The sequence below is a fragment of the Taudactylus pleione genome, unplaced genomic scaffold, assembly GCF_031769625.1.
Source record: "Taudactylus pleione unplaced genomic scaffold, aTauple2 ptg000535l, whole genome shotgun sequence".
Lineage (NCBI taxonomy): Eukaryota > Metazoa > Chordata > Amphibia > Anura > Myobatrachidae > Taudactylus > Taudactylus pleione.
In genome coordinates, this window is record NW_028284937.1 from 1,558,893 (window position 1) to 1,586,799 (window position 27,907).

At 46.3% G+C, this 27,907-nt stretch overlaps 1 protein-coding gene across 1 annotated transcript in view; it reads right to left on the minus strand.

Annotated features, from left to right (window-relative positions):
- BCL3 (BCL3 transcription coactivator) overlaps nt 1-27,907 on the minus strand; it is an 81,950-nt gene that overhangs the window by 9,808 nt on the left and 44,235 nt on the right. Inside the window, exons 4-7 of the mRNA XM_088450976.1 lie at nt 22,302-22,497; nt 21,078-21,166; nt 20,636-20,713; nt 18,714-18,881 (exon numbers count right to left, since the gene is read on the minus strand). Coding sequence (XP_088307102.1) covers nt 18,714-18,881; nt 20,636-20,713; nt 21,078-21,166; nt 22,302-22,497 — 531 coding nt within the window. The remainder of the gene's footprint in view (nt 1-18,713; nt 18,882-20,635; nt 20,714-21,077; nt 21,167-22,301; nt 22,498-27,907) is intronic.

Genomic DNA, 27,907 nt, shown 5'->3' on the forward strand with positions numbered 1-27,907 from the left:
GCCATGACCTTGGACTATTCCTTATCAGAAATGACAGAGTCGTCATTTCCTAGTTTCGTGCAAAATACATTTCAAGCATGCACACAGCTCAACGGTGTATTTCTTGCTTAGCAATACACAGGATAGGTTGTTAGTTCATCCGTCAACATTCACAATGTCGACAGTTTATATTATTTTAACTGTGTCGACATTATAATTTTAAACATGATGCTTTGCCACCATGTTTAATGTTATAGTGGCTGATTCTAAGTCTCACGGATCTCTTAGTTGATGTAAATGGCAGTTTTGTGCATACAGCGCATGCGTCGATGTGAATTTGCGCATCTTTGTGCATGTCCGTCCTATCCTGAGTCTGACGCAACTTGGCCGGTCTGTCCGTGAAATAGGTCTATTTGCTGAGTACACTATGCGATTGCACGAAATCTGCCCCATAATGCCGACATGATTGAAATGCTTGAAATTACATTACTACAGTGTCGGCATTATCTGGCTGACATTACACTGTCGACATTGTGATCATACCTAACCCTTTAACAAGACAGTCTTTTAGATTTTTTTTTTTCCGTTCCATTTAAGGTCTCATTGATGTGGGTGTTTTTTTTTTTATCTGTGTGACCCCAATATTTTCATCTGTGTGACTCAATGTATGCGAGCTAAAAATTAAAGAAACTGTATGATGAGGGACTGGTGTTTAATCAGACCAGTGAGTAAGAGAGGTGAATTAAACACACCACAATTTGTTCGTTAGAGTTTATCCTCAGAACTTAGGGTGTTTTCCTTCACTGACAGTTATATATTCCTATACAGGGCACTTTCACAATGAGTGTTAATGTGGTGCGAGTGGGTGGGGACTTTGTTGATTACATCTGAAAGTCAGGCATCGGGGCAAGCACATCAGATGCGTCCTCCCTGAAGCAAGACTCAGCTAAAACAGAAACTACTCTGTGTCTGATGACTGTGTGTCTAATGAGGCAGCAAGTATTTTTGGGGGATGGGCATGAAATGGAAGGGTATTAATAATAATTAAAAAAAAGAAGCAAAACATCCTGGAGCAAATGTATACATGTACTGATATTTTCCTTTTAGGTATAGCTAACGATGCATAAAAATGATAGTATTTGCTCACATAATTGTTACAAAAGTTGGCAGTAGTTTGTGGCATGAGAAAGGCATTACTTAATTTGCATACTCAGGTAGACGAATAACCAATCACATCCCAGAGTTCTCGTCCAAGTTTGCATTGGGTACAAATCTAACAGCAGTGTGTAAACTTATACATTATTATTACATCCCCGTATTGCAGTGTTTGCAGATGTGGTTTATGATACATTTAGTCCAAAGACTACTTACTGCGGTGACTTTCTTATAATAAATCTTACATGTCCAACATTAACCATTTCAAATGCTGATAGCTATTCTTAAAGGATTACATAATTATCACTTGATAATGTGATAAAGTGACTGACTTACCATAGGTATCTAGAGTAGGCTCTAGGTATGGCTGTACGAGCCCTTGATCTAATAAGCTCTATCTTGGGAGCGTGGGAAGGGGCTGGGACATGGGGTTGACACTCGTAGATCAGGTTTATTGCTGGAGGAAGAACTTACGAGTTTGTGGAGGTTTGTGTTTCCTGTGAGTGGGGGGGCCAATGCTGTACAAGATGGGCCTAATCTGATTTGTGCTAAATTAGAGCTAGGGATTGCCAAGGGTAAAATGCAGGTGTGTGTCAATGGGTTGGGTGCAGGATGCCAGCGCCCGGGTTCCTGGCGGTTGGAAAATACCAACACCGGCATCCCGGCAGCGTTAAGATTGGCAGCTTTCGGTAAATATCTTAACCCTAACCCTAAACCTAACCCTCCCTCCCCGCACTCTAAACCTAACCTACCCCCTAGTGCCTAAACCTAACCTGCCTAACCCTCCCCATAGTGCCTAACCCTAACCCCAATACTTAGAGTCGGGATGCCGGGATATAAACTACATCTTTAAATATTGTTTGTCATCCTGCCAAATATGTTGCAAGAATGATTCACTAGAAATACGTTGTGATCGACATCTTGAAGGTGTCAGTGTCGCAGCATATCAAAGTGTATCACAAATCAATAATAGCTGTCCATGAATTAGGTGATATAGGGATCTTACAATGAGGCGTTAAAATATGTGCTAGAACTTATAATACTAATAGAACCATATAATATTGCATGGGAATGGAACCCATTGGCTCCAGTAATCCTATACCCACTAACATTTGCATTTGTGGTCAGTAGCTTCTGCATTGCAGAGTGGTCTTTCCAATGCTGTAATGTTGTCTGCTCTAAATACCTGCACTGACCGCAAAGGGATCGCACTGGGGTCAAGGGAGAGTCCATGCAAGCTTTTGTTGAACACTACATGATAAATGTGATCGCACTTGACATGCACTGTCACTGGCAACACTAGTGGAAAAGGGGGCATTAAAGTATAAATAGATTTACATGACCAATATAAAGTCCATTTGGACCATGTAAATCACAAAACAATCAGAGGAATGAAATGTTTGCTAATCTATGTTTTCAAAAGACTATTTTTGTATCTTCTTCATACTCACCTGCTTTTTCTTTCTGGGAGACCTGGGGATAGGGAGGTCCACGTCCCGACCGCATCACTGCAGGATGTGGGAATGTTGTCCACTCTAGTGAAAGTTCAGGAAACTCCCCTAATTACTGTATTTGAGTCTCCTGGAAATTCGGGGAGACTAGGCAAGTATGGATTTTCTTGTACCCGAGTGGCCAATAACCTAAGATCTGCCTAATTTTTGTTAAATCTGTTAAATCTCAAACTGGCTTTGAGTGCATTTATACTGAGACTTAAGGGGCAATTCAATTACAGGTGATGTGCCACTTAACATCACTGCAATGTTTACCTGGCACATATTGGCCCATAATGGTACCCTTACCATGGCTACTTTTCCTGGCACCTTCATGGGGTGCGTGGAAAAAGTAGGGATGTTGCTGACTGAGGTGTGTTGTTCCTGAATGGCACAATGCGCCCGTTGCATTTAATTGAATTGCTTCCTAAGTATCTTTTCCTTGCCTGGAGAAGTGTGTTGTGTGTAATTATGTTCCAGTTACAGGACCCACTTACCCATAAGGACTACAGAACAAGAACATGTGCATTCTGGAGCAGCGTTCAACATAAGCCCGGTGGTGTAGCGTAACCTGCACGAATATCTGCTGAGAATACTTAGAAAATCGGTGCACACAAGAACGACTTTGCAGAGTTATATGTCAGTTCATTAAAATAAATCAGTACGTAAGCAAATGTATGTCTGTTGGAAGACCTAAGTTTTGCGCATATTCCTGACGATGACTTGTAGTAAACCGGATGCGTCACGGTCTGCTGCACGTGCAGAGGCGGACGCATCTGAAGATATATACAGCTGTGAGATAATAATCAATATTCCAAGACTTGCTTGAGCAACATATGCCCGTTTTACTTACAGTACTGCTCTGCATCTATCTACTTCGCCATAATAGTGACAGCTGTGTAGATTCTCATACTGTACCTCCTGCATATATCAACCGCTTGATAAGGACAATTGCTGCTCTTTGGCAACTTGAGACACTTTTTTATTTGGACCAAACAGGTCTGAGTAACTATTATTGGAACGTAGGTTCTCTCCTATTCCAGGTAAATATACTGACATATGGGGTGCAAGCAAAGTTATTAGGTTTCTTCACCAAACCTAAGAACAAACTATAGTAAATACAGAAGAGCTCGAGAACGGCGCCTGTTTTCTCACAGTATCAGGTCTTACTGCACATCTGTACATGGCTTGGACTAGGGGAAGGCAATATGCGTCACACCTAATGCTGTGGAACTACACATCCCAGCATACTGTGCCACAGTTGTGCTGTTAGTGTATGCTACAACTGTGGCAGTGCCATACCTTGCCTACCCCTGGCTTGGACTATTCTCCATGCTGTGTATTTAGTAGTGGGAAGACAAATAGTGATGGGGTTTACTATAACTTGGAGTGGGCACACAGGTCGAATACACTTATTTGTTTTCCGTTAGTCACATGAACAAATCTGCGAAAAACCCAAAAAGAATGTACATGGGGCCTAATTGATATTTGTACACTAATACCGAAGCAGCTGCTATGCAGAAATATGCAAATGTCGCAGTTGCTGCGAGAAATAATGAGACACCCACCTGCGGCTTTGCAAATCCCAGCATCTGAGTAAAATGTCGCAGTATCTGCTTACAAAGGCGCAGCATCGGACGCTGATCATTAGATTTGTTTTCCCTGAGTAAGTCTATGGTCCCGCAGAATGGGCGTCAGAATTGAGTCGTTGGAGCCAGATTTCTTGCGTACGGGATCGCAGTCGTAGGGTGAGACACACCCCCTCTCCGAAATGGTTGCTACATGATTGTGTTCTGTGCCGCCACTCTCCCTACAGTAATGGTCCTTTACGCATCTGCACTGCGACTTGGATGCATGCGCGGTTTACTGATAATCGCTCAACTCTGTAGACATCAGAGTACAGTACATCTCTGAATCAGGCCAATGGTACCGAAAACTATGAGCTAATGTACGAGGACAAAACACAATCCCAATAAAAATAGCATCAATGGTCTAAAAAGTGTTTTTGTTTTGTCAGTCATCGGAACTTGGATGGCAATGAGTGACGGGTTGACTGTGCTCAATAGGAAGTGTTCTATTTCTAGAGGCTGAAACTTACCAGCCCTCTGTTAAGCTCAAAGAGTCGGCAATTTCAAGAAGGTGGTAAACTTTTATTTACAGTTTCCTTGTTCCTTAAGTCACTGTACACACTACAGCCTTTGACCCAGCATGAAGAGTACAGGGGCGACTAAAGGACACAGGTGGCTGAGGATGTGCGGCTGTACTGTAGCTGATATCTGTGAGTTTCTGAATGACTGCTGCTGCTGTGCTTTGAGAGTAATATTAAATCTGTGTGTAGCTAAGAGAAGAACCCCAACCCACAGAGCTTTCCTGTCCAAAGACTATTTCAACCCAGCACCATCAGGTGACACACAGCCCTCCTCACCTCTGCTATATTGTAGTGACATTGGGCCTTGTCTAGAGGTGGATGCTAATGCAATCGTGGCTGCAGTTTCTTTCTGATTCGCTGCTGGGAAAATGCGCAGATGGTAGTCTCAGCCTTCCCCTTCTGTAATTAATGCCCACTTCCAACAAACCACCGCCGGCGCACCATGGTGATAACCATCGACACTTAGGACTCCCTATGGCTGGCGCAGTGTCTCCTTCTGAACTACCTCTAATTATGGCCTTTGTGGCTGTGGTTCTGCGCCTGTGACCCTCCCATAACACGCCCACTAGCCGGCCTTTTATTGCGTTCACTTACAGCCGCCTCCCAGGAATGCCCATGGCTGACTGTCGCCAGCTCTTTTACAAGTGTCTCAGTTTCTAAAAGCAATGCGGTCTCTGCGCACACTCCTCTGTGCCATACAGGTTTCCCTGACTTTTCATTCATGCGCAGTAGCAAAAAGTCGCTGAAATGCGCAAACATCAACACTAAGGCCCTCATTCAGAGCCACTCGCTAGCGGCAGTACGCTCGTTCCGAGCGAAGTTCGCACATCTGCGCATGCGTACGGTTTTTAGTACACATGCGCGAACATTTGTACGCAATATAGCGAGTGCCTGCTATTTTGAGTGACAGAATGAGGCGTATGTGGGTGGTAACAGGGGAAGGTGCTTGAAAACGGGGAGTGGAGATCCGTTCGCAGGCGTGCTTAAAGGTCAAAACGGGCGTTTTATGGGTGTGCATAATTAATATAGCAGCGTCAATGACCACGTCACTTGGTTTTTTTTAACTCAGAACTGCTCGCAAAATAGCGGTTGAAAAAAACAACCACAAGAATAGCGAGCAGTTCATATCCTGTTCGATGTACTCGATTAATCTAATAAATAGCGGACATGACGTATGGTGCGAGCGGCCAGGGGGCGTTTTTAAGAAATAAAAGAGCGTATGTTTTGCTCGCTTGTTCAGACTTAGAGGTGTGAACAGACTGCAATGTGCGAACGGATCATTTGCATAGCCACCCCTTGTTTTTGAACGAACGAACGCAAATAGCGAACGGCTCTGAATGAGGGCCTAAGTCCACCTCTGAATCAGGCTTATTATTTCATGTTACTGGTCTATAGACAGAGTAAAATAGAAAATATTTCCCAAAATTCGCACTTTGTCAATGAAAAACTTGCTCTCATTGTGTAATTGAAATATTAGTATATTAGTATACAAGCCCTCCTGTGGACCCAAATCCCTTTATTCCTCTCAAATTAATCTTTTACAAGTGAATTGGATTTGTGTGTGGGGGCTGGGTTTTGGATGCCGGCGGTCAGTATACCGACGCCTGCAGGTAAGTACCCTAACTCTCCCCTTAACCCACCTTTCCTGCAGCCAACCCTAACCCTCCCTCTAGTGCATAACCCTAACCCCCCCCCTAGTGCATAACCCTAACCCTCCCCCTAGTGCATAACCCTAACCCTCCAGGTAGTGCATAACCCTAACCCTCCCTCTAGTGCATAACCCAAACCCTCCCCCTAGTGCATAACCCTAACCCTCCCCCTAGTGCCTAACCCTAACCCTCCCTCTAGTGCATAACCATAACCCTCCCTCTAGTGCATAACCATAACCCTCCAGGTAGTGCATAACCCTAACCCTCCCTCTAGTGCATAACCCTAACCCTCCCCCTAGTGCATAACCCTAACCCTCCCCCTAGTGCATAACCCTAACCCTCCCCCTAGTGCATAACCCTAACCCTCCCCCTAGTGCATAACCCTAACCCTCCCCCTAGTGCATAACCCTAACCCTCCCTCTAGTGCATAACCATAACCCTCCCTCTAGTGCATAACCCTAACCCTCCCTCTAGTGCATAACCATAACCCTCCCTCTCGTGCATAACCCTAACCCTCCCTAGAGCATAACCATAACCCTCCCTCTAGTACGTAACCCTAACTCTGCCCCTAGTGCCTAACCCTAACCCTCCCCCTAGTGCATAACCCTAACCCTCCCTCTAGTGCATAACCCTAACCCTCCCCCTAGTGCATAACAATAACCCTCCCTCTAGTGCATAACCCTAACCCTCGCTCTAGTGCCTAACCCTAACCCTCCCTCTAGTGCATAACCCTAACCCTCCCCCTAGTGCATAACCCTAACCCTCCCCCTAGTGCATAACCCTAACCCTCCCTATAGTGCATAACCCTAACCCTCCCCCTAGTGCATAACCATAACCCTCCCTCTAGTGCATAACCCTAACCCTCCCTCTAGGGCCTAACCCTAACCCTCCCCCTAGTGCATAACCCTAACCCTCCCTCTAGTGCATAACCATAACCCTCCCTCTAGTGCATAACCCTAACCCACCCTAACCCACCCCCTAGTGCATAACCCTAACCCTCCCCCTAGTGCATAATCCCAATACCGTCGGGATGTCAGCGGTTGGGATTCCGGCACGGAGACTCTGACCGCCAGCATCCCGACTGCCGGGATGCCGACTACATCCTGTGTGTGGATAGACTCCTCGGCTGGTTCTTGTTTTTCTTGTCCTATAATTCATGCACAATAGGTGGGGTCTTTAGAGGATTATGTATCTTTTTTTACCAGAGAAATGAGGCACTGCAAAGCTGACATACAGTATCACATTACACCACACATAACATTGGGGCCTCATCTGCAGCAGCTGCTGGAGGGTAGAGTAAACTGGCTAGTGAAGGGGGCATGAGCCATGTTATTTGTGTAATCGTGACACCTCCTATCATATGCAGTTCTACAATCGGTATCATAATCGGACAGGTCACTGCAGGACTAATGAATTCAGTAAGGCCTTGTCCTATGCCACCACCAGGGGTGTATCTTACCATTGGCCAGGATGGCCCTCACCAGGGGCGCCGGCCGAGGGGTGGCGCCGTTGCCGCCCGCTCTCAGTCCTATACCTGCTGCCCACCCCAGTGATTTCCCGGCTGCCCGGCGCTTAGTATACACATACACACTGAGTCTGTCACAATCACTATAGAGTGACAGACTCAGTCTGGATCTGGCAGCGCTGGGCCACTGCGTGACCCCTTAGTGATGTGTGAAATCACACACCGTGCGTGCTTTGAGAGGACACACGCCTAATGGCAGCATCTAGATGCCCTTCACAGCAGGGGTCAGGGAGTGGTCAGGGCACGTGCTGCACTGCTGACTGTCGGCCGGGACCTGCGGGGGTGAGGACTGAGCAGGCAGATAGGAGGAGTGTACAGTAGCGTGAAGACTCGGGCCGGGGAAGCAGGAATCTGTCTATGATGGGGTGATGGGGGCTGGCTGAGGAAAGTGATGTGGCTGTGGACTGAGGTAGGTGATGGGGGCTGAGGAAGTTGATGGGGCTGTCTGAGGAAGGTGATGGGGGCTGGCTGAGGAAGGTGATGTGGTTGTGGACTGAGGAAAGTCGTGTGGGCTGAAGAAGGTGATGTGGGCTGAGGAAGGTGATGTGGGCTGAGGATGGTGATGTGGGCTGAGGAAGGTGCTGTGGGCTGAGGATGGTGATGTGGGCTGAGGAAGGTGATGTGGCCTGAGGATGGTGATGTAGGCTGAGGAATATGATGTGGGCTGAGGAATATGATGGGGGTTGAGGAATATGATGTGGGTGGAGTAATATAAAGTGGGCTGAGGATGGTGATGAGAGGCTGATGGGAGTGATGAGTGACTGAGGAAGGTGATAGGGGCTGGATTAGGAATATGATAGGGGCTGGGGGTTGGCTGAGGAAGGTGATGTGGCTGTGGTCTGAGGATGTGATGTGGTCTGAGGATGGTGATGTGGGCTGAGGAATATGATGTGGGCTGAGGATGGTGATGAGAAGCTGATGGGAGTGATGAGTGGCTGAGGAAGGTGATGAGGGTCTGCGGATGATGATGAGGACAGTTATGAGGGGCAGAGGACAGTGATGAGGGGCTGAAGACAGTGATGAGGGGCTGAGGACAATGATGAGGGGTTGAGGACGGTGATGAGATGCTGAGGGACCAATTTCCAACCCACTGGCCTGGTCTGGACTCTCTGGAGGGAGACACTCACTGGTCTGGACTTTATGAAGCGACTGGAGGCTGGTCTCCTGCAATTAGCTCTACAGCTATCTGTGACAGCCCAGCAGGTGAGGTTACTTAGTCTTCTGTTCGGGGTCTGGAGGGAATTAATGTTTGTTTTAATTTATTTTCTTGCTGTGGGGGTAATGAATCAGTGGGCCTAATTCAGACCCGCTCGCGAGCGCTGAGCGCTCGCAAGCGGGTCGATGTTGGCCCAGTGCGCATGTGCACGAGGGAGATGGCTCCGTCGTGCGCATCCGCGAGACCCAGATAGCGACGGGCAAGCCGTCGCTAGGGGTCTCACTACAAAGGGGGCGTGCTGTCGATGGTGAGCAACAGCATGCCCCCTTTGGTGGGCATGCCGGGGGCGTGGCTGCCCTGACGGAGGCGTTCCCATGGGAACGCCTACCGTCTGGGGCCGGCCCCACTGACATCACAAGTGATGTCAGTGGGAGTGCTCTCGGCTCTTATAGAGCCGAAAGCACTCCAGGGCTTGCGGCAACAAGACCCTACCACAAGGGTCTCGTCGCAAGCCCGATGGTCGCGATGGTCTTGACCATCGCGACCATCTTTTTGGCTGCTCGCTGTAGCTGTGGGTGGTCACCCACAGCTATACGAGCGGCCAGGAGGCCGCTCTAAAAACTAAGAGGGACGGCCCTGATTCAGAGCGAGTGCTCTGTCAGAGTGTCCGGGTCTGAATTAGGGCCAGTGTGTGTTATTTTATTTCCAGTGGGAGCGATCATTGGAGGGGGGCGCCAGTCCCTTATTTTGCCAGGGGCGTTCGGACCCCTAGATACACCCCTGGCCATCACCTAGTCTTTCCAACACCACACATTGCAGCTTTGATGTTTTTTTCTGGCCCCTTTCTTAGAAAGACTTGAGGGGGGCGGGGGTGTTGTATTAAGCCTCCTAATGTGTGGAGGCTATTCCTATCCTTGTTGCAAGACTCTCACATACTGTACGCTCACAACTGAATAGCACCACAATTCTGTCTACAAGACACACAACCGTGGAACACTTATCTACAGTGCGAACAATCTGTTATACCCAGTTTTACCCACTCACTAGTGGAGATAGTACTGAGATATGTACCACTCTGAGGACAGCTGCGGTGGCTCCGGTGGGTATCTCAGTACAAGTCCCAGCAGCTGTACCATTAGCCAGGGCTGACTCGAGGCATGTTCGACCAGTGCAGTTGAACAGGGGCACCACTCCATAGAGGGTGCACCCCTCCCAGCTAGGACTGTGCACCGGTCACTTTTCGTGTTTTGGGTTTTGGTTTTGGATCTGGATCTTTCTTTGTGTTTTGGATCTGGATTGGTTTTGCCAAAACCACCCTTCCGTGTTTTGGGTTCTGGGTTTTGTGTTTTGGATCTGTATTTTTTTTTAAAAAAAGAATAAAAACAGCTAAAATCACAGAATGTGTTGGTTTTTCTGCTCCTATGCTATTATTAACCTCAATAACCTTAATTTCCACTCATTTCCAGTCTATTCTGAACACCTCACACCTCACAATAGTGTTTTTATGTCCAAAAGGCTATGCTAAGCGACACGAGTGGGCGGCACAAACACGTGGCCCATCCAGGAGTGGAACTGCAGTGGCAGACAGGATGGCAGTTTGAAAAACTAGGCCCCAAACAGTACATAATGCAAAGAAAAAAAAGAGGTGCAAGATGGAATTGTCCTTGGGCCCTCCCACCCACCGTTATGTTGTATAAACAGGACATGCTCACTTTAACAAACCAATCATTTCAGCGCCAGGGTCTGCCACACGACTGTGGCTGAAATGATTGGTTCGTTTGGGCCCCCACAAAACAAGCTGGCAATTAATCTGTCCCTGCACAAACTGGCTCTACGGAGGCAAGATGTCGTCCTCATCCTCCTCATCCACCGATTCCTCACCCTCTTCAGTGTTGTGTACATCCTCATCCTCACAGACTATTAACTCGTCCCCGCTGGAATCCACCACCACAGGTCCCTCTATACGTTCTGGAGGCTGGTCTCCCTGGAAGAGTTGGTAATTCATTTTTAGGAACATCATCTTCTCCACATTTTGTGGAAGCAACCTCCTATGCCTTTCGCTGACAAGGTTCCCATCTGCACTAAACACTCTTTCGGAGTACACACTGGAGGGGGGCAACTCAGGTAAAATAGAGCCAGTTTGTACAGGGGCCTCCAAATTGCCTCTTTTTCCTGCCAGTATAGGTACAGACTGTCTGACATGCCTACTTGGATGCTGTCACCGATGTAATCCTCCACCATTCTGTCAATGGTGACAGTATCATATGCAGTGACAGTAGACATGTCAGAAATTGTTGCCAGGTCCTTCAGTCCGGACCAGATGTCCAAACTTGGTCCTGCCTGCCCTGCATCACCGCCAGCGGGTTGCTTAGGATACCTACATTTTTTCCTGGCAGCCCCAGTTGCGGGAGAAAATGAAGAAGGAGCTGTTGACGTGTCACGTTCTTTTTCAGCTGACAGTGTTTTTACCAGCAGGTCTTTGCACCTCTGCAGGCTTGTGTCGGCCAGAAAGAGAGACACCACATAGGCTTTAAACCTAGGATCGAGCACGGTGGCCAAAATGTAGTGGTCTGATTTCAACAGATTGACCACCCTGGAATCCTGGCAACGCGAATGAAGGGCTTCATCCACAAGTCCCACATGCCGAGCGGAATCGCTCCATCTTAGCTCCTCCTTCACTTTCTCCAGCTGCTTCTGCAAAAGCCTGATGAGGGGAATGACCTGACTGAAGCTGGCAGCGTCTGAACTGACTTCACGTGTGGCAAGTTCGAAGGGCTGGAGAACCTTGCACAACACGGAAATCATTCTCCACTGCACTTGAGTCAGGTGCATACCCCCTCCTTTGCCTATGTCATAGGTGGATGTATAGGCTTGAATGACCTTTTGCTGCTCCTCCATCCTCTGAAGCATATAGAGGGTTGAGTTCCACAGCGTCACAACCTCTTGCTTCAGGTGATGGCGGGGCAGGTTCAAGAGTGTTTGCTGGCGCTCCAGTCTTCGGCACGCAGTCCACATGTCCGTGGTTAAGTGGACATTGGGTACAACCGCATTTTTCAGGACACTGAGGACACTTTTTCTGACGTTTCTGTACAGTCTCGGTATCGCCTGCCTAGTTAAGTGGAATCTAGACGGGATTTGGAACCAGGGACACACTACCTCCATCATTTGTCTAAATCCCACTGCACTAATGGCAGATACCGGACGCACGTCTAACACCAACATAGCAGCCAAGGCCTCAGTTATACGTTTTGCTTCAGGATGACTGCTGTCGTACTTCATCCTCCTCACTAACGACTGTTGTAGGGTCAATTGTTTAGTAAAAGTAGTGGTGTTCCTACTTCCTCTCTGGGATGATGAACGACTCCCAGCAGCAGCAACAGCAGCAGCAGCGGCAGCAGTAGGCGTAGCAATGCAGGATCCTCCGGAGGAATCCCCGATAGGAGAGTCAGTCATGCCAGTGACATGGCCAGCAGGACTACTTCCGATCCTGACTAAGGAGGAAATTGACGAGGAGGGAGTTGACGGTGTGGTTTGCAGGCGCTTGGATACAACAGGACAACGGGATTTAGGTGTCCCTGGACTGCTTACGGTCTTAGCCAAAGTTCCTGAACTTGACAGTAACTTTTTATGAACGCACTGCAGGTGCCGTATAAGGGAGGATGTTCCTAGGTGGTTAACGTCCCTACCCCTACTTATTTCACCTTTACATATGGTACATATGGCAAGACAGTTGTTGTCTGGATTTGGATAGAAATATTGCCAGACCAAAGAGGTGGAATGTTTGGTCTTCTGCCCAGGCATGACCGTGATGGACTTTTTCAACCCACGGACAAAAACTGTGTCCCCCGAAGCCTGATTTAAACAAACCACATCACCATCAGAATCCTCCTCGACAACTTCCTCCTCAGCGCCAGCTACACCAGTATCCCCATCCTGTTGTACTTCAACAGTGACATCTTCAATTTGCATATCAGCAAGTGGACTGTGGGTGCTCCTTTCAGCACTTGCAGGGGGCGTGCAAATGGTGGAAAGAGCCACCTCTTCCCGTCCAGTGCTGGGAAGGTCAGGCATCGCAACCGCCACCACACTTGGACTCTCCTTGGGGATTTGTGATATCTTCTTAGAATGCACAGTTCTTCGCTGTGCTTTTGCCAGCTTAACTTGTTTGATTTCTTTAGCGGGAGGAGGGCTTCCATCGTCATGTGAAGCTGAACCACAAGTCATGAACATAGGGAAAGACCTTAGCCGTTCCTTGCCACTCTGTGTCGTAAATGGCATATTGGCAAGTTTAGGTTTCTCCTCAGATGATTTAAATGTTTTTTTCAAGGTCATTTTCCTGAACTTTGTCATTTGGGATTGTATGTGTACTCTACTATGACATTGGGCATCGGCCTTGGCAGTCGACGTTGATGGCATGTTATCGTCTATGTCATGACTAGTGGCAGCAGCTTCAGCACTAGGAGGAAGTGGTTCTTGATCTTTCCCTATTTTATTTTTATTGGAGAAAGTTTGGTCCTCCATTTATGTTATATTGATATATACGTGCGGCTAAGGCGCACACAAACACAGAAAATAATTTTTTATTTTTGTTGGAGACTAGTGCACTTTGTGGGTTACACCACCCTTTAAGAAATGAGCCAGCTGGCTCTTTACTTATGGGACACAGGCGCACGCTTGGCGCTGCTCCTTTGTTGATGCACGTGCAGCTACAGCCCACACAATTCACAAAGACAGACAAAAAAAGAAGAATTTTTTATTCTTTGTGGAGCGCACTTTGGGGGTTACACCACCTTTTAACAGACAGACGCACGCTTGGCGCTGCTGCTTTGAGGATGCACGTGCAGCCACAGTGCAGACAATTCACAAACACAGAAGAAAATGTTTTATTTTTGTTGGAGACGGAGTGCACTTTGGGGGTTACACCACCCTTTAACAGACAGACGCACGCTTGGCGCTGCTCCTTTGTTGATGCACGTGCAGCCACAGTGCACACAATTCACAAACACAAAAAATTATATTTTTTTATTTTGTTTGGAGTGCACTTTGGGGGTTACAGCACCCTTTAACGGTCAAGCCAGCCGGCCCTTTACTTATGACACAGGCACACGCTTGGCGCTACTTTGTTGATGCACGTGCGGCTACTGCGCACACAATTCACAAACACAGAAAAAATATTTATTTTTTTTGCACTTGGGGGGAGCACCCCTGATGGACAGAGCACCCCCTGGACAACACTACAGCACCCCTTTAGGACTGGGACACTGCACAGGACTTTGGAGTGGACACAGCCCCTATGGACAACTGACTGCACAACACAGTCCAGCCAGCCCCTATGGACTTTGGAGTAGTGGAAACAGCCCCTATGGACAACAGCAGCACAGCACAACACAGCCAGCCCCTATGGACTTTGGAGGAGTGGACACAGCCCCTATGGACAACAGCAGCACAGCACAACACAGCCAGCCCCTATGGACTTTGGAGGAGTGGACACAGCCCCTATGGACAACAGCAGCACAGCGCAGCACAGCACAACACTACACTACACAGCCCAGCCAGCCCTAACTCCCACCCTCCCTCTTCACTGTCCACAGCCGAGTGAGAAAATGGCGCCGACGCGGGTACCTTATATAGAATCCAAAACCCGCGAGACCCGGAAGGCGGGATGATGACATTTTGCCTCGATTTCAGATCCGAGTCAGGCGGGAAAAGTCGAGCCTGACTCGGATCGGCCTCGGATCGGGGGGGCGCGGATTTCAGAAATCTGAACCCGCTCACCCCTACTCCCAGCCATTACCGATTTCAACGGGTCGGTCCCGTTATTCGGGCACTGCCCCGCTGTTTCACCCGCAGGACGAAGTGACCCGCAGACGGTCGGGAGGTGGGGCACCTCCACAGCTGTTCGGCGGTGCCGGCCCCGGAGAAGAGGAATGGATGCCACGCAGTGCAACAAAACAGGGGAATTTATGTTGTCTTTTTAGATCTTTTTAAATATTGTGGGCTTCAAAATTGATATTTGCTATAAAAAATATATAGTCCCTGTCACTGTATTTCCAGGAAACATGAAAATAGTTGCTTTAAGGAATTAAGACATGTACCATGTACTGTAACACAATTTAAATAAAAATACAGTGGTTCTATCTCCTAAGAGAAGTCCCTTTATTCTAATAACTAGCGACCCACCCCGGCTTTGCACGGGAGCAATTTTAAATTTACGGTGATAGTCTTTTTTAACCGAGGTCTTATAAGATTGCCCTGTAGATGACATTAGTCGTTTTTCCTCCTGACGTCAACACAAAAAGATTTAGGGCCTGATTCAGAGCCGGACGCTATTTGCGCTCGCTCTTTCATTAAAAAGGGGTGGCTATTCAAATGAACCATTCGCACTTTGCGGTCTGTTCACACCTCTATGTCTGAACAAGCGAACAAAACTTGCGGTCGTAATTTTTTTGAAAAAGACGCCCCCTGGCCGCTCGCACCATACGTCATGTCCGCTATTTAATAGATTAATCGAGTACATCGAACAGCGTATGAACTGCTCGCTATTCTTGTGGTTGGTTTTTCCTACCACAATCTTGCGAGCAGTTCTGACTATGGGCCTGATTCAGAGCCGCTCGTAAGTGGCCGCTCGTTTGTTCCGACCGATGTTCGCACAACTGCGCATGCGTACTGATTTTAATACCAGTCAGTGTGGCCGAAAATCGTTTGTTCGCTAAATAGCGAATGCTTGCTATTTTGAGTGACAGGAGGAGGCGTATGTGGGTGGTAACAGGGGAAGGTGCTTGAAAACTGGGAGTGGAAATCAGAACGCAGGCGTGCTTAAAGGTCAAAACGGGCGTTTTATGGGTGTGCATGATTAATACAGGAGCTTCATTAACCACGTCACTTGGTTGATTTATAGTCAGAACTGCTCGCAAGATTGTGGTAGGAAAAACCAACCACAAGAATAGCGAGCAGTTCATACGCTGTTCGATGTACTCGATTAATCTATTAAATAGCGGACATGACGTATGGTGCGAGCGGCCAGGGGGCGTCTTTTTCAAAATTACGACCGCAAGTTTTGTTCGCTCGTTCAGACATAGAGGCGTGAACAGACCGCAAAGTGTGAACGATTCATTTGAATAGCCATCCCTTTTTAATGAACGAGCGAGCGCAAATAGCGTCCAGCTCTGAATCAGGCCCTATAAATCAACCAAGTGACGTGGTTAATGAAGCACCTGTATTAATTATGCACACCCATAAAACGCCCGTTTTGACCTTTAAGCACGCCTGCGTTCTGATTTCCACTGCCAGTTTTCAAGCACCTTCCCCTGTTACCACCCACATACGCCTCCTCCTGTCACTCATAATAGCAGGCATTCGCTATTTAGCGAACAAACGATTTTCGGCCGCACTGACTGGTTCGCGCATGCGTATTAAAATCCGTACGCATGCGCAGTTGTGCGAACATCGGTCGGAACGAACGAGCGGCCGCTTACGAGCGGCTCTGAATCAGGCCCTTAGTTTTGACGTGAAACATGCAAAAAGAGCCACGTAAAATTGTTCATGAGCAAAACAGTCTCCACTCAAGTCAACTGCAGCTACGTTAAGTGTCTGTCCCTGTGCTTTATTTATCATGATCCAAAGCAGACTCTAACCGGGAATTGGACTCGTTTGAAATGATAGAATTGTTTTTCACATAAATGAAATAGGATCGGTAAATAAAGGGAGAACCTGACATTATGTATCAGTAAACAGGACTTACATCAATTTTTCTGGAGAAACCGGATAATACATATACATCTGTACATGGTATAAAATAAAGTCCATCGTTGTGATACATCATTAATGGTTTAGGCAGCGTAAGCCAAGAGAGCGCTCGAATGTCCATTTTTTTAATTGACTTGCTTCACTAAAATCGTCACTGCTCAGCTCCCTTTTGTTATACATTAATGTGTCATACACCTAAACCTTCCTCAACGAATGCTCTATAGAATAGTGACAACGGCAACAAAATTCGTCCCGTGGTTCTCGGGATAAGCCTGAACACACAGCAGACGCCTAGCAGGGACTTTATTTTATACTATGTATAGATAGATGTGCTCACGCCATAAATGATGGCTATGGAATTATGAAACTTATAGATCTGCGCACATTAGGTGTGACGTGTACGAGTGCACTCCAGCAACGGGAATAAAGAGGACCAGGAATGAGGGGGTTTAGTATAACAGGACAGGAGGGCGCTCTGTGACAATAGAATATACGGATGGAATAATTGTGTATGCAGTCATCTAGATCATGTGAATCACGTAAAAAATGGAATCCCTATCTATAGTGTGACTTAATCAAGGTATAAAATGTTCTGGATCTTAGGTCAGACTGTCCTTATGTCTTAGGCAAAATTAAAGATGATTTCAGGTGGGCAAAAACTTGAGGCTGAGAGTTCAATGCTTGTCCTCAATTGTGTCAGGTCAGTAATAACTTTAGGCTGAGTTTTCTTAGAGCAAACAAATGTCAGTCTACAAGGGCAAGAAGTCCCCGACTAGTTGACTGCTATCCCCATAACAGGACAGGAGGCTGATGGTACCAGGTCCATTCATCTACTAGTGTATAAAGGGCCTGATTCAGGTTGGATCGCAAGGCTGCGTTCGCACGCAGCCAGTCGATGTTTGCAATCTGCGCATACGTATAAGACGCAGTGCCCGTGCACGAACTGGCCACTGTGATCGGGAAGCGATCACAGTGAGCACACAGAGTCTTCACACAGTGAAGGAAGTGACCGTTTGTGGGTGGTGACGGGGGTTGGTCAGAGAAACGCAGGCTTGCTTGTGCATTTAAACCCTGTTACAGTGGCGTGCACAATTAAACCCCTGCGATACCATACACTTCCTGGTGACAGGAAGGTTAGCAGTTTCTGCGATAGGGTCAGGTCAACCAGAACTGTGAGGATGGTTCCGATGTTACTCGATGTTATCGATGTTTTAGCTAACTTGCGGATGCATATCATGGGAAGTGGGTGGCTTTATACAGTGATGGGTGTCTTGGTATAGAGCTGCTGTTGCCGTGCGATTGCATTCATTAGCATATTTTCGCAGTGAGCAGGGTGTGTGAGAACACAGCTTTGCGAACCAACCTGAATCAGGCCCATAGAAAGTAAATGTTGTGATCAAAATATGAACAAAATCCCCATGCATTTATTTGCTAGATACACCCAGATTTGCAGTACACTAATGTTAGCGCCGATAACAAAGTCTGGCAGTTCCATATGCCAGGAGTAGTGGGGCAGGAACAGGCAAGCTGACTACATGAAAGACATGATCATGACACAATAACACATGATTGCACCTGCAGATATGTACATCAGGGTGCTGGAGGGGTAGTGCAACTAAATACAATGATCATAATGACATTATTATATTAAAGTACATTAGTGACAACGTTTTATACAGTAGGTAGTTGTAGCTGACTATTATAGGAAAAAATCCTATTTTTGTGAAGGGAAAACAACAAATATTTGCATTTATTCAAAGTTATGCAAAAACGTATATATGGATGCACGGAGCACAATTCCACATATAAAGATTGTCTGCGTCATGTACTATAAGTCTTATGCTCCCTTCCATCCCCAGCTCACCTTGCTGTCCTTCGCCACCATCATAGCTGTATCATTGTGACAGTTCTTTATGCTGCCATCTGCTCCACTCTTCATTAGTAACCGGGTTATCTCCGTAAGGCCCCGCCCACTTGCCACGTGCAATGCTGTGTTACCAGCATAGGAAACTGCATTGACTTTAGCACCATGCTGTAGGTAATACACAGAATATCATATCATTTAGTGGCACACTGTGAGTAAATAAACCCAAGCCCTCTGAAATGAAGATGGGCCTACATTAAGTTTTATATTTTTGATGTGTCAGACACTGGGGGAAAAGAATGACAGAGACGCTAAACCTAGCTACACCCATAAAGATCTGATCATCCACATTACAACCTAAATTGCTGTAAAATCCATTGTTACGTATGAGTTTACTTTAGCAGCACTGGCAATTGGACCTGTGAGAGTGTGGCTAGCATGCCTTGCGAGCTCCTGACTGCAGTGACGTGCGGTGAGGTCAATGGCTGGGGAGCCATACATGGGTCTGAGTGCTGGGAGCCTGACTCACCCCCTACTCACTGTAACTCTCCCCTCACTACAATAAGCTACAGTGACCATTGATTCTCCTGCCTGCATCGCTGTGTCTTCCAGTTTTCTACGCAATGCGCAGTCTGCTATGAATCTAGAAGTGTGTTTTTTGCTTCCATCTCAGAATAAGCCACTTAGACATTATTACAAGGATTCCAAGACATAGAAGAGGCGAAGTACAGGTTGAGTCTCCCATATCCAAATATTCCGAAATACGGAATATTAAAAAAAACGGAATATTTTGCAAATAATTTTGGCATTGACTGAGATAATGAGCTTTGATTTTGATGGTTCATGTCACATGTAACTATTGTCTAAGGCATGAATTATTAAATATATTGTGTAATATTACCTTCAGGCTGTGTGTATAAGGTGTATATGAAACATAAATGAATTTCCATGTATGTACACAAACTTTGCTTGAGCTACAAATTATTGAAAATATTAGTATAATATGACATGCAGGCGTGTGTAGTAAGGTGTATATAACTAATTAAATTCTCTGTGTGTATATTTTGGTCCATCCATAGCTATTTTATCTAATTGGTATGATTCGAAATCGGTATTCAAGTTGTTCAAATTCCCGTTATCAAGGTCCGAGAATTTGGTATGAGAGACTCAACCTGTACAATGGCTGACAAATGTTCTGACTAATGGTATGAAATCTACAAAGTAATTAGTTCTTTTATTTATCCCGCTGGTATTTATGATTTTTTTTTTTTGCTGATTTTTTTTTTAATGGAGGATGAGAAGGAGGAAGAGGAAGAGGGGGATAAGGAGAATGAGTAGGAAGAGGAGGAGGAAGAAGAGAATGAGGAGGAGGAGGAAAAGAAGGAGTAGGAAAACGAGAAGGATGAGGAGGAATAGTATGAGGAGAAGGAAGAGCACGAGGAGGATGAGGAGGAGGAAGTGAATGAGGATGAGGAAGAAGAGGATGAGGAGGAAGACGACTTGAACAGTGTCGGATTGGGACATAAAGGGCCCACCGGGGGAATGCAGTGGTAGGGGGCCATGCTTAAGGGGTGTGGCCAGCTACCAGAGATGCTTGGCTAACCAATAGGCAAATCTGGTTGTAGTTTCTTTAGAAAGGAGCCAAGCACCCATGTTGATCAGTGGTACTACTCCACCAGGTAACTGACCATATAATTGAGTAACAATGAATGATTTGAGGTCTGGAACCTGACACCTAGAGAAGGAAGCTGGACCCTCAGGCAGTGGGGCCCACGGGGATTTCCACTGTACCCCTGTGGGCCAGTCCAACCCTGGACTTGAATAAGGGTAACACAATGTCTATGAAGACCACTGGGTTCTGCTTACGTAGGGATGTCAATAAAGTACAACTTTGGCTTACAGGTAACCAAAAGAACACACACCTGAAGCAGAAGGGACACCAGTGCCTCAGAGCCGCTCTCCACTGCCTGGAATAAGGGACTCTGTCCACTCTTTATGTCCTGCAATAAAGACTAAAATTAGATGGTAAACACAGCTGCTAGCTTAAATAAGTTGTTCTCCAGCTGTTGTGGAACTATAAGTACCAGCATGATCATACTTATTTCATACTCCTGGTAGGTATGGGTTAATTCTAGGTGCGTTAGTTAAAAAGATCAAGAAATGGCAGCTGTGTGTGAGCAGGGAAATGAATCAGTGTAAAGACAGACAGTACAGGAGATTGCTGCTGATAAGGAGTGCCTGCAGCCAGGGAAACAGGGCCAATTACACACAATTGGGAGTTTTTTTTCTGCAGTATTTCAAAACACATATATATATATATTTTTTAATCACTTTGGGGCTCAATTCCCCCTTAGGGCATCATACCACGGCATTAACGTCAGCTCCATGCTCCAGCAAACACAAAGTGATATCCCTGCGTCCTGTGCTGATTGCCACATGCAGAGAAGTCATACCTGAGAAACAAATAGGAAAACTGAATGACATGGAGTCGGTTAGGGTACAGTATAAACATAGCGATGCATTACTCGCAGCATGAATAGAGGCAGAGAGAAGACATCAGTTCTCTTGCTGAATGCTGTTAGGCACAATGTAGATATGCCAGATGTATTATCTTTTACAGACACACATAAACCTGTATTTTATCACCATCTATTCTCTCTATGAGCCTAAAGCTGGGTACACATCTAAAGATTATTTGTCCAACCGGCCAACTAGTTGATTGGTTGGAATGAAAATCTGGTAAGGTATGAAAGCAAATGATAATCAGCAATTTGCTCCCAAACGCCGGAAAATGGACAAAAACTGTTGTTTGAACACATTGTTTAGATCAAATATTTAACAAACTTGTCTGACTGACCATTTTCATCTGTTTTCTGGCATTTAGGAGCAAATTGCTGATCATCAGTTACTCCCATACGTTACCAGATTTTCAATCCAACCAATCAGCTAGTTGGCTGGTTGGACAGATAATCTTTAGATGTGTGGTCAGTTTAAGTCAGAGTTGTGCGCTAATGCTGTCACAGATGTGATTTTCACAGCTGTGGATGTGCGAACATATGCTAATGCAACAGTGACCGGGGCTTGTACTGAGACAGCCACCTGAGCCATCACAGCTGTCCGCAACGGCGTACAAATGCACAGCATCGGACGCCGATCATGCAAACATCGACTTCTTGAGTGAGTCTATGGTCACTCAGAATGGGTGCCGTAACTGAGACGCCGAAGCCATGTTTCCTGCATACAGGATCGCAGTTGGTGGCTAGTACACGCCCCACGCCCGCATTTTTTCCCCACTCCCCTTTACCTCCCACAAAATTGCCCCTGCTTGTCAATCACTTCCTAATAAATTCTCAGGGCTGGCATTTGCGCAATTCAATCGCTGTGTGTGGGCATTGTGGCTGGATGCATGATCTGACTGGTTTTAACATTAAACATATATACTGTAAATCCCTTACATGAAATTAATATTTTAACTTTTTTACATTTTTTTGCAATAGCACTTAAACCTTCGGTACAGTCATTCAGATACCTACAGCAACAATTGTTACAATCAAAAGTTTGATTATACTTAATATCGGAGTCTCACACCATGATAGTTGGTGACCTCCAGGTTCCTGGTTCCTGCTCTCATCAGGACCTCCAGGCTACCAATGCTCCCATATTCACACGCCAAATGAATACAGGTCTGTCCATTCCGATCTGGAATCTGGGGTAAGGATCCGTGTTCCAGGAGCAGAGCAACAAGTTCTGGATGATCAGTGATTACAGCAAGGTGAAGTGGTGTCTGAGGCAGGATGATAAAGAGAGAATTAAACATTGAGAGGTGGAAAACATGGCAGGAAATGGTTAATAAGTGACACACAGAAGAGCCAAGAAAATGTGACAGAACCGATAGAACAGCATTACAAAGAGGTGAGTGTTTGACTCATAGCTTACAGTACTACAGTCAGTTTCCAGGAACATATTACAGATGCTTGTAGTTATGTGCAGTATACTGTATGCAGACATAGAGTACTGTGCACCATGACATGGACACGTCTTCCATGCACCCCAGATGTCCCCTGACACCTCCACTTGAAAGCTATCGAAGGATATGTTCATGGTGGATTTTTTTTTAGTTTTCCATATAGATGCAATAAACTCAGGGCTATTTCCGCCTAGCAGAGTGTAGCTTTCTCCACAGGGACGGTAGTATATGCAGACATAGGTCTGACCGCCAGTGTGTCATCGGTTAAATGCATTTAGGTATGTATGGATTTTAGGGCTGAATTGGAGTTGGGGGTTTTGCAGGCTGGCGGCAGCTGGTTCCGGGGAACCTGCCTAGTCTTCTGGATGGTCGGGAGCGACACCCATTTTTTGGGAGCCTCCTGGCCATTTCGGGAGAGTAGGTGAGTATGGTTTGGACATGCCCCTCCCACATCTACATCTCTCTGCACATTTTGGGCCTGATGCAGAGGTGGCTGTGACTGTGTCTTTCTTTTTACGTAGCACAACTGCTGCCGCTGATGGGATTCATACAGAGACACCCACAGGCAGCAAAGCTAATCCAGCTGGGGTGGTCCCACTGCAGATGATGGAGATAAGACAAGGTAACTATTGGGGGCAGGGATGGAGACGGGAACGTACCCGGACCCATTGTAAGATGGATCCAAAACTAGTAATAACGGGCCTGTAAACCTAGGGCCAGTGGCGTCACTGGGGTTGGTGACACCCAGTCCAACGAACAGACCCTGAAAAGAGGATGCGGCATCACAGGGAAGGGGCGTGGCCTGGGGGAGTGCCCAGAGACTTCCCCCACTCTGCCAACTCCTCCTCAGTGACAGGGGACTGGTACCTGCACAATAAAACCACAATGCAGCTCCCGGCTCCAGGTCACTGCGGAGGAGCCAGCATTTTGGTGTCACCCCCTGGTGCTGTCCGCACTCCCCGCTACCCCTTAGTGGTGCTAATTTCTGCTGGGGAGACTCGCTATATCTTCTAGAACAGTACTCTCATTCCCTTATCCCTTTTTTAACTTATCAATTTAATTTTATATTTAGATATATTTTTTACCTTGATACATTTTTGGCTGAAACATTTTGTCTAGGTTATAATTTAATATTATTGCCTAAAACAACCATGTTTGTATTGCTAAAAATGTACAATATTTAATTTCCGTAATAAAGTTTTATTTTAATCTATCTTTTTAGCTAGTCCTTTTTATTTATTGGGATTTATTAGAATCCAGATTTATGGGCTCTGACAATTCTGTTAATTTCTACTGAAGAAATCAGACAACGCTCACTTGTATCACAAGATTCATGGTAGGGAGACAGATTCATCGTAGGGAGAGAGGACCTCATTCAGACCCGCTCGCAAGCGTCTGAACACTCGCAAGCGGGTCAATGTTTGGCTGTGCGCAGGCGCAGTGGCCGCACTGCGCATGCACAAGCCCGGAGCGAGAGAGAAATTCCCTCGCTCCAGGGCTCACTACAAAAGGGGCGGCTGTCGATGTTGATCGACAGCTCACCCCATTTTGTAGGCGTGGCGGGGTGGTGGTTTCACAAACGGAGGCGTTCCCAAGCGAACGCTTGCCGTTTGTGGGCGGCCCCACTGACATCACCAGTGATGTCGGTGGGAGAGTTTCCGGCTCTACTAGAGCCGAAAGCTCTCTGGGGCTTGCGGAAGACGAGACCCTACCTCAAGGGACTCGTCGCAAGCCCCGATGGTTGCTATGGTCTCAACCATCACGACCATCAACCTGGTCACTCGTTAAGGCTGTGAGTGGTAACCCACAGCCTAGCGAGCGGCCAGGAGGCCGGAACATTTTTTACATGCGGCCGCCCTCACTCAGAGCGAGCGCTCGCATTTTGCGAGCGGCTCTAAATGAGGTCCAGAGTTTCATGGTAGGGAGACATTAGTTATATCACTATGTTGTGTTTGTGATCATGTAACTCGATCTTGCTATGTGCGTGAATCTCAATCATAGATGGTAGGGGAAATATAGAAAACAAATACATAGGGGGATCCCCCAGAATCTCGTGACTTCCCGCAAGAGTAAGAATCACTGAGCTAATTATACAGACTAGTTATGTCAGCTAATCTGTGCTCTCACAGAACATGATAATGACAGGTTTAATGGTGCAATATTAAATAGTGCAGGGAGCAATTATACTTTATAAAATGTTTATAAAGTCCTTGTACATTTTAAAGGTCTTGAACAAAAGAAAATACCCCTCATTAACAAACAACAATGTCAATTAAACTTTAAGAATTCCCCTTTTCTATTCCGTTTACAGAGTGTGTCTATCATGTCTTCATCCAAAGTTATTGCAGTTTAAATGTGCACACAAACTTTAATTAGAAGTGGTTAAACAAAGATAAAACTTAAAAGGAAAAATAAAAAGGTTTATAAGAAGCTATCTTTGAATTCACATAACCACATTCAATATAGATAGCACTGAACAGAGGACCAATCAGAATAAAGAATGATCAACAAAATATTAAAATATTTAGATTTTCCTTGTTTCAATATGATCAGCAGCCGACCTGCACTATTATTAGAGCTTGCCCGCCAATTAGATAATCAAGATGACTGCATTTAGTAGAGAACACTTATGGGCACCAGGGAAGAAGTGAAGAGAAGTAATCTACAAAATACACTGTAGGCCTGGAAAGAGCATTTATATAATGTAGTCTGTACCAAACATGACAATAACATAGCATGTCCCCAAAATCAAGACACACCTATAGATCATTTGCTAATACACAAGTTCCTGGCCACTATCCTGAAAATACAAGTAGTCAATCCACAATGTAACCTGTCTAGCTGACTGCAGGATTAGGACCTCATTCAGAGTCGGTCGCTGCGGCCGCACGGTCGTAAGGTAAAAACAGGATTTTGGTACTTACCGATAAATCCCTTTCTCCTATTCCACAGGGGACACTGGAGTTCAAGACAGTGGGGTATAGACGGCGGTAGAGCAGAGCCTGGCACTTTAAATAATCTAGAAGTGTGACTGGCTCCTCCCCCTCTATGCCCTATCAGCCCCAGTTTAAGAACTGAGCCCGAGAGGAGACGGAGGACCACAGAAAAATTAGGAAAAGGAGAAGACTGCAGAACGGAACAAGACCGACTGAAGGAGAACAAAGGAACCCATTGCAGGGAACCCATGCAGTCACACAACCATAGAAGGAACCAAACAAAACAGCAGGTACGCAGAGCTGGGCGGGCGTCCAGTGTCCCCTGTGGAATCGGAGAAAGGGATTTATCGGTAAGTACCAAAATCCTGTTCTCTCCATCATCCACTAGGGGACACTGGAGTTCAAGACAGTGGGGACGTCCCAAAGCCAACCTCCTGGGTGGGAAGCGCTGAGAACTTGCTGACCCCTCGGCCAAACCAAAACAGGGCCCGCCAAGAACCATAGGCCCAGCAGAAGCTGAGGATTAAGTGTTGTAGAGCACAGGAGACAAACACCACTCCTCGCTAAACAGTCATAGAAACTTCCATAACGTACAGGTTAAGTCAATCGGAACAGAACGGCTGGCGAGAGAACAAAGACAGTTGAGAAATGTCAGAACCAGTAATCTCAACTGAAATAGACCAAACCGGACCGTTGGCAGCCAAGAGCCCCAACAATAATCCATAGAAGGGCTGTAAACGAGAACAAACTCGAGAAACCATACTAGAGGCTATACAGGAAGCTGCAACAGGTGCAGACAGCAGAATCCCAGCACAGCTGGACATAAATCGTATATACAGAACTATAACAATATCAATATACAGAGCTAAACTTGTCCACAGACTTCAAACAGAGTATACAGGGAGTCAAAAGACTAGACCGAACAGTCACCCTGAACCCTCCTTGAGGTCCAACTACAACAAAGTTGTTAACCAGCGGAAGGGTTAGGCCATAGAAGTCTCCAAAGAGTGGAGATCCCACTGGGCCTGAGACCGAGTCGAAATAGAGATTATTGAGACTACAAGACCCTTCAGAGGGTCAGACAGCAGTACATCCCATTCTGAAAACAGGGATAAAACAGCAACTGAAACGCTGCCGCTAAAAAGAAAACAACTTCCAACATGATGGAAGTGCCTAGTCAGCACCAACTGCTGGCCCGAACCCTACCAGTAAAAGAGCACGAATGCAACAGTCAACCAGGGAGAGCTACCAATATAGGGAAGCATCCAGTCAGCAAGGCTAGAGCACTAGGACAACCATGAAGGTACCCATCGGGTATCTGTCAGTGTGATCAAATATCAACAGATATAGAACAGAAAGCCCAACCAGGCCCCCTGCGTGGAACATAGTGACTGTTACACATCTATGTAAAGATGTGCATTAGCCCATAGGTGCGCTTCGGTCCATAACCCCAACAGATTCTAGTAGATAGTGTCACTAATCCAATGTTGTAACTATGCACCCACACACCAGGAAAACTCTAAAGTGTAGAGCCAACTGATTAAAAGAGTGGATGGCTGCTAGGACAGCAGCTAGGGTGCATAAGGGAGAATAACTCTATGTATGTCAGGTTGCATGAAATAGGAGCATCTTCCTAGGCATCAGTGAGGTATGCTGTTACCTTTGAGCGACCAGAATCCCTCTGGACGCTATGTAGAATGTCACTGACCTTTACCAACACACAGCAACCTGCCACGTTACGAATAGAGAGTAGCTTTAGTGGGCCAAGACCAGTGCTCTACAGCACGGACATCCATCTGGAGATGTGCAGCATAAAATACTGTGGAAACTAGCAAAATGTTAGTGGAGACAAGAAAGTCGTAGAACAGGACTCTATACTTGAGCCTGTTCCATAAGGGATGTGTATCTGTATAGTCGTGTTAGACTATACATATACCACCTAAAACGGTCTGCTAGTGTAAGTCCTTACATAAATATTTATAATGGTGAAGTGCGTATTATGCCCACCAATCTAATGCCACCCAGGCATTCGATCCTGGGACCCTTCTGTTACTGGTGTACTCGCCTTATCAGGTGAGCCATTTTATCTCCAGATGAACCCGTTTTTGAAGTGGGAATCAAAAAGACGACCTCAATGCTGTGAGGCAGTAATACCACCGCACTAGCCGTGCATCACTAACTTCTTCTTGTATGTGCCACCGAATGGAGCACAGAAGATATAAATCTATATAGATGCACATATGCATACCCTCTAAGGTAAGCACAGAATGAAAAAAGGTTTTAAGATCAGC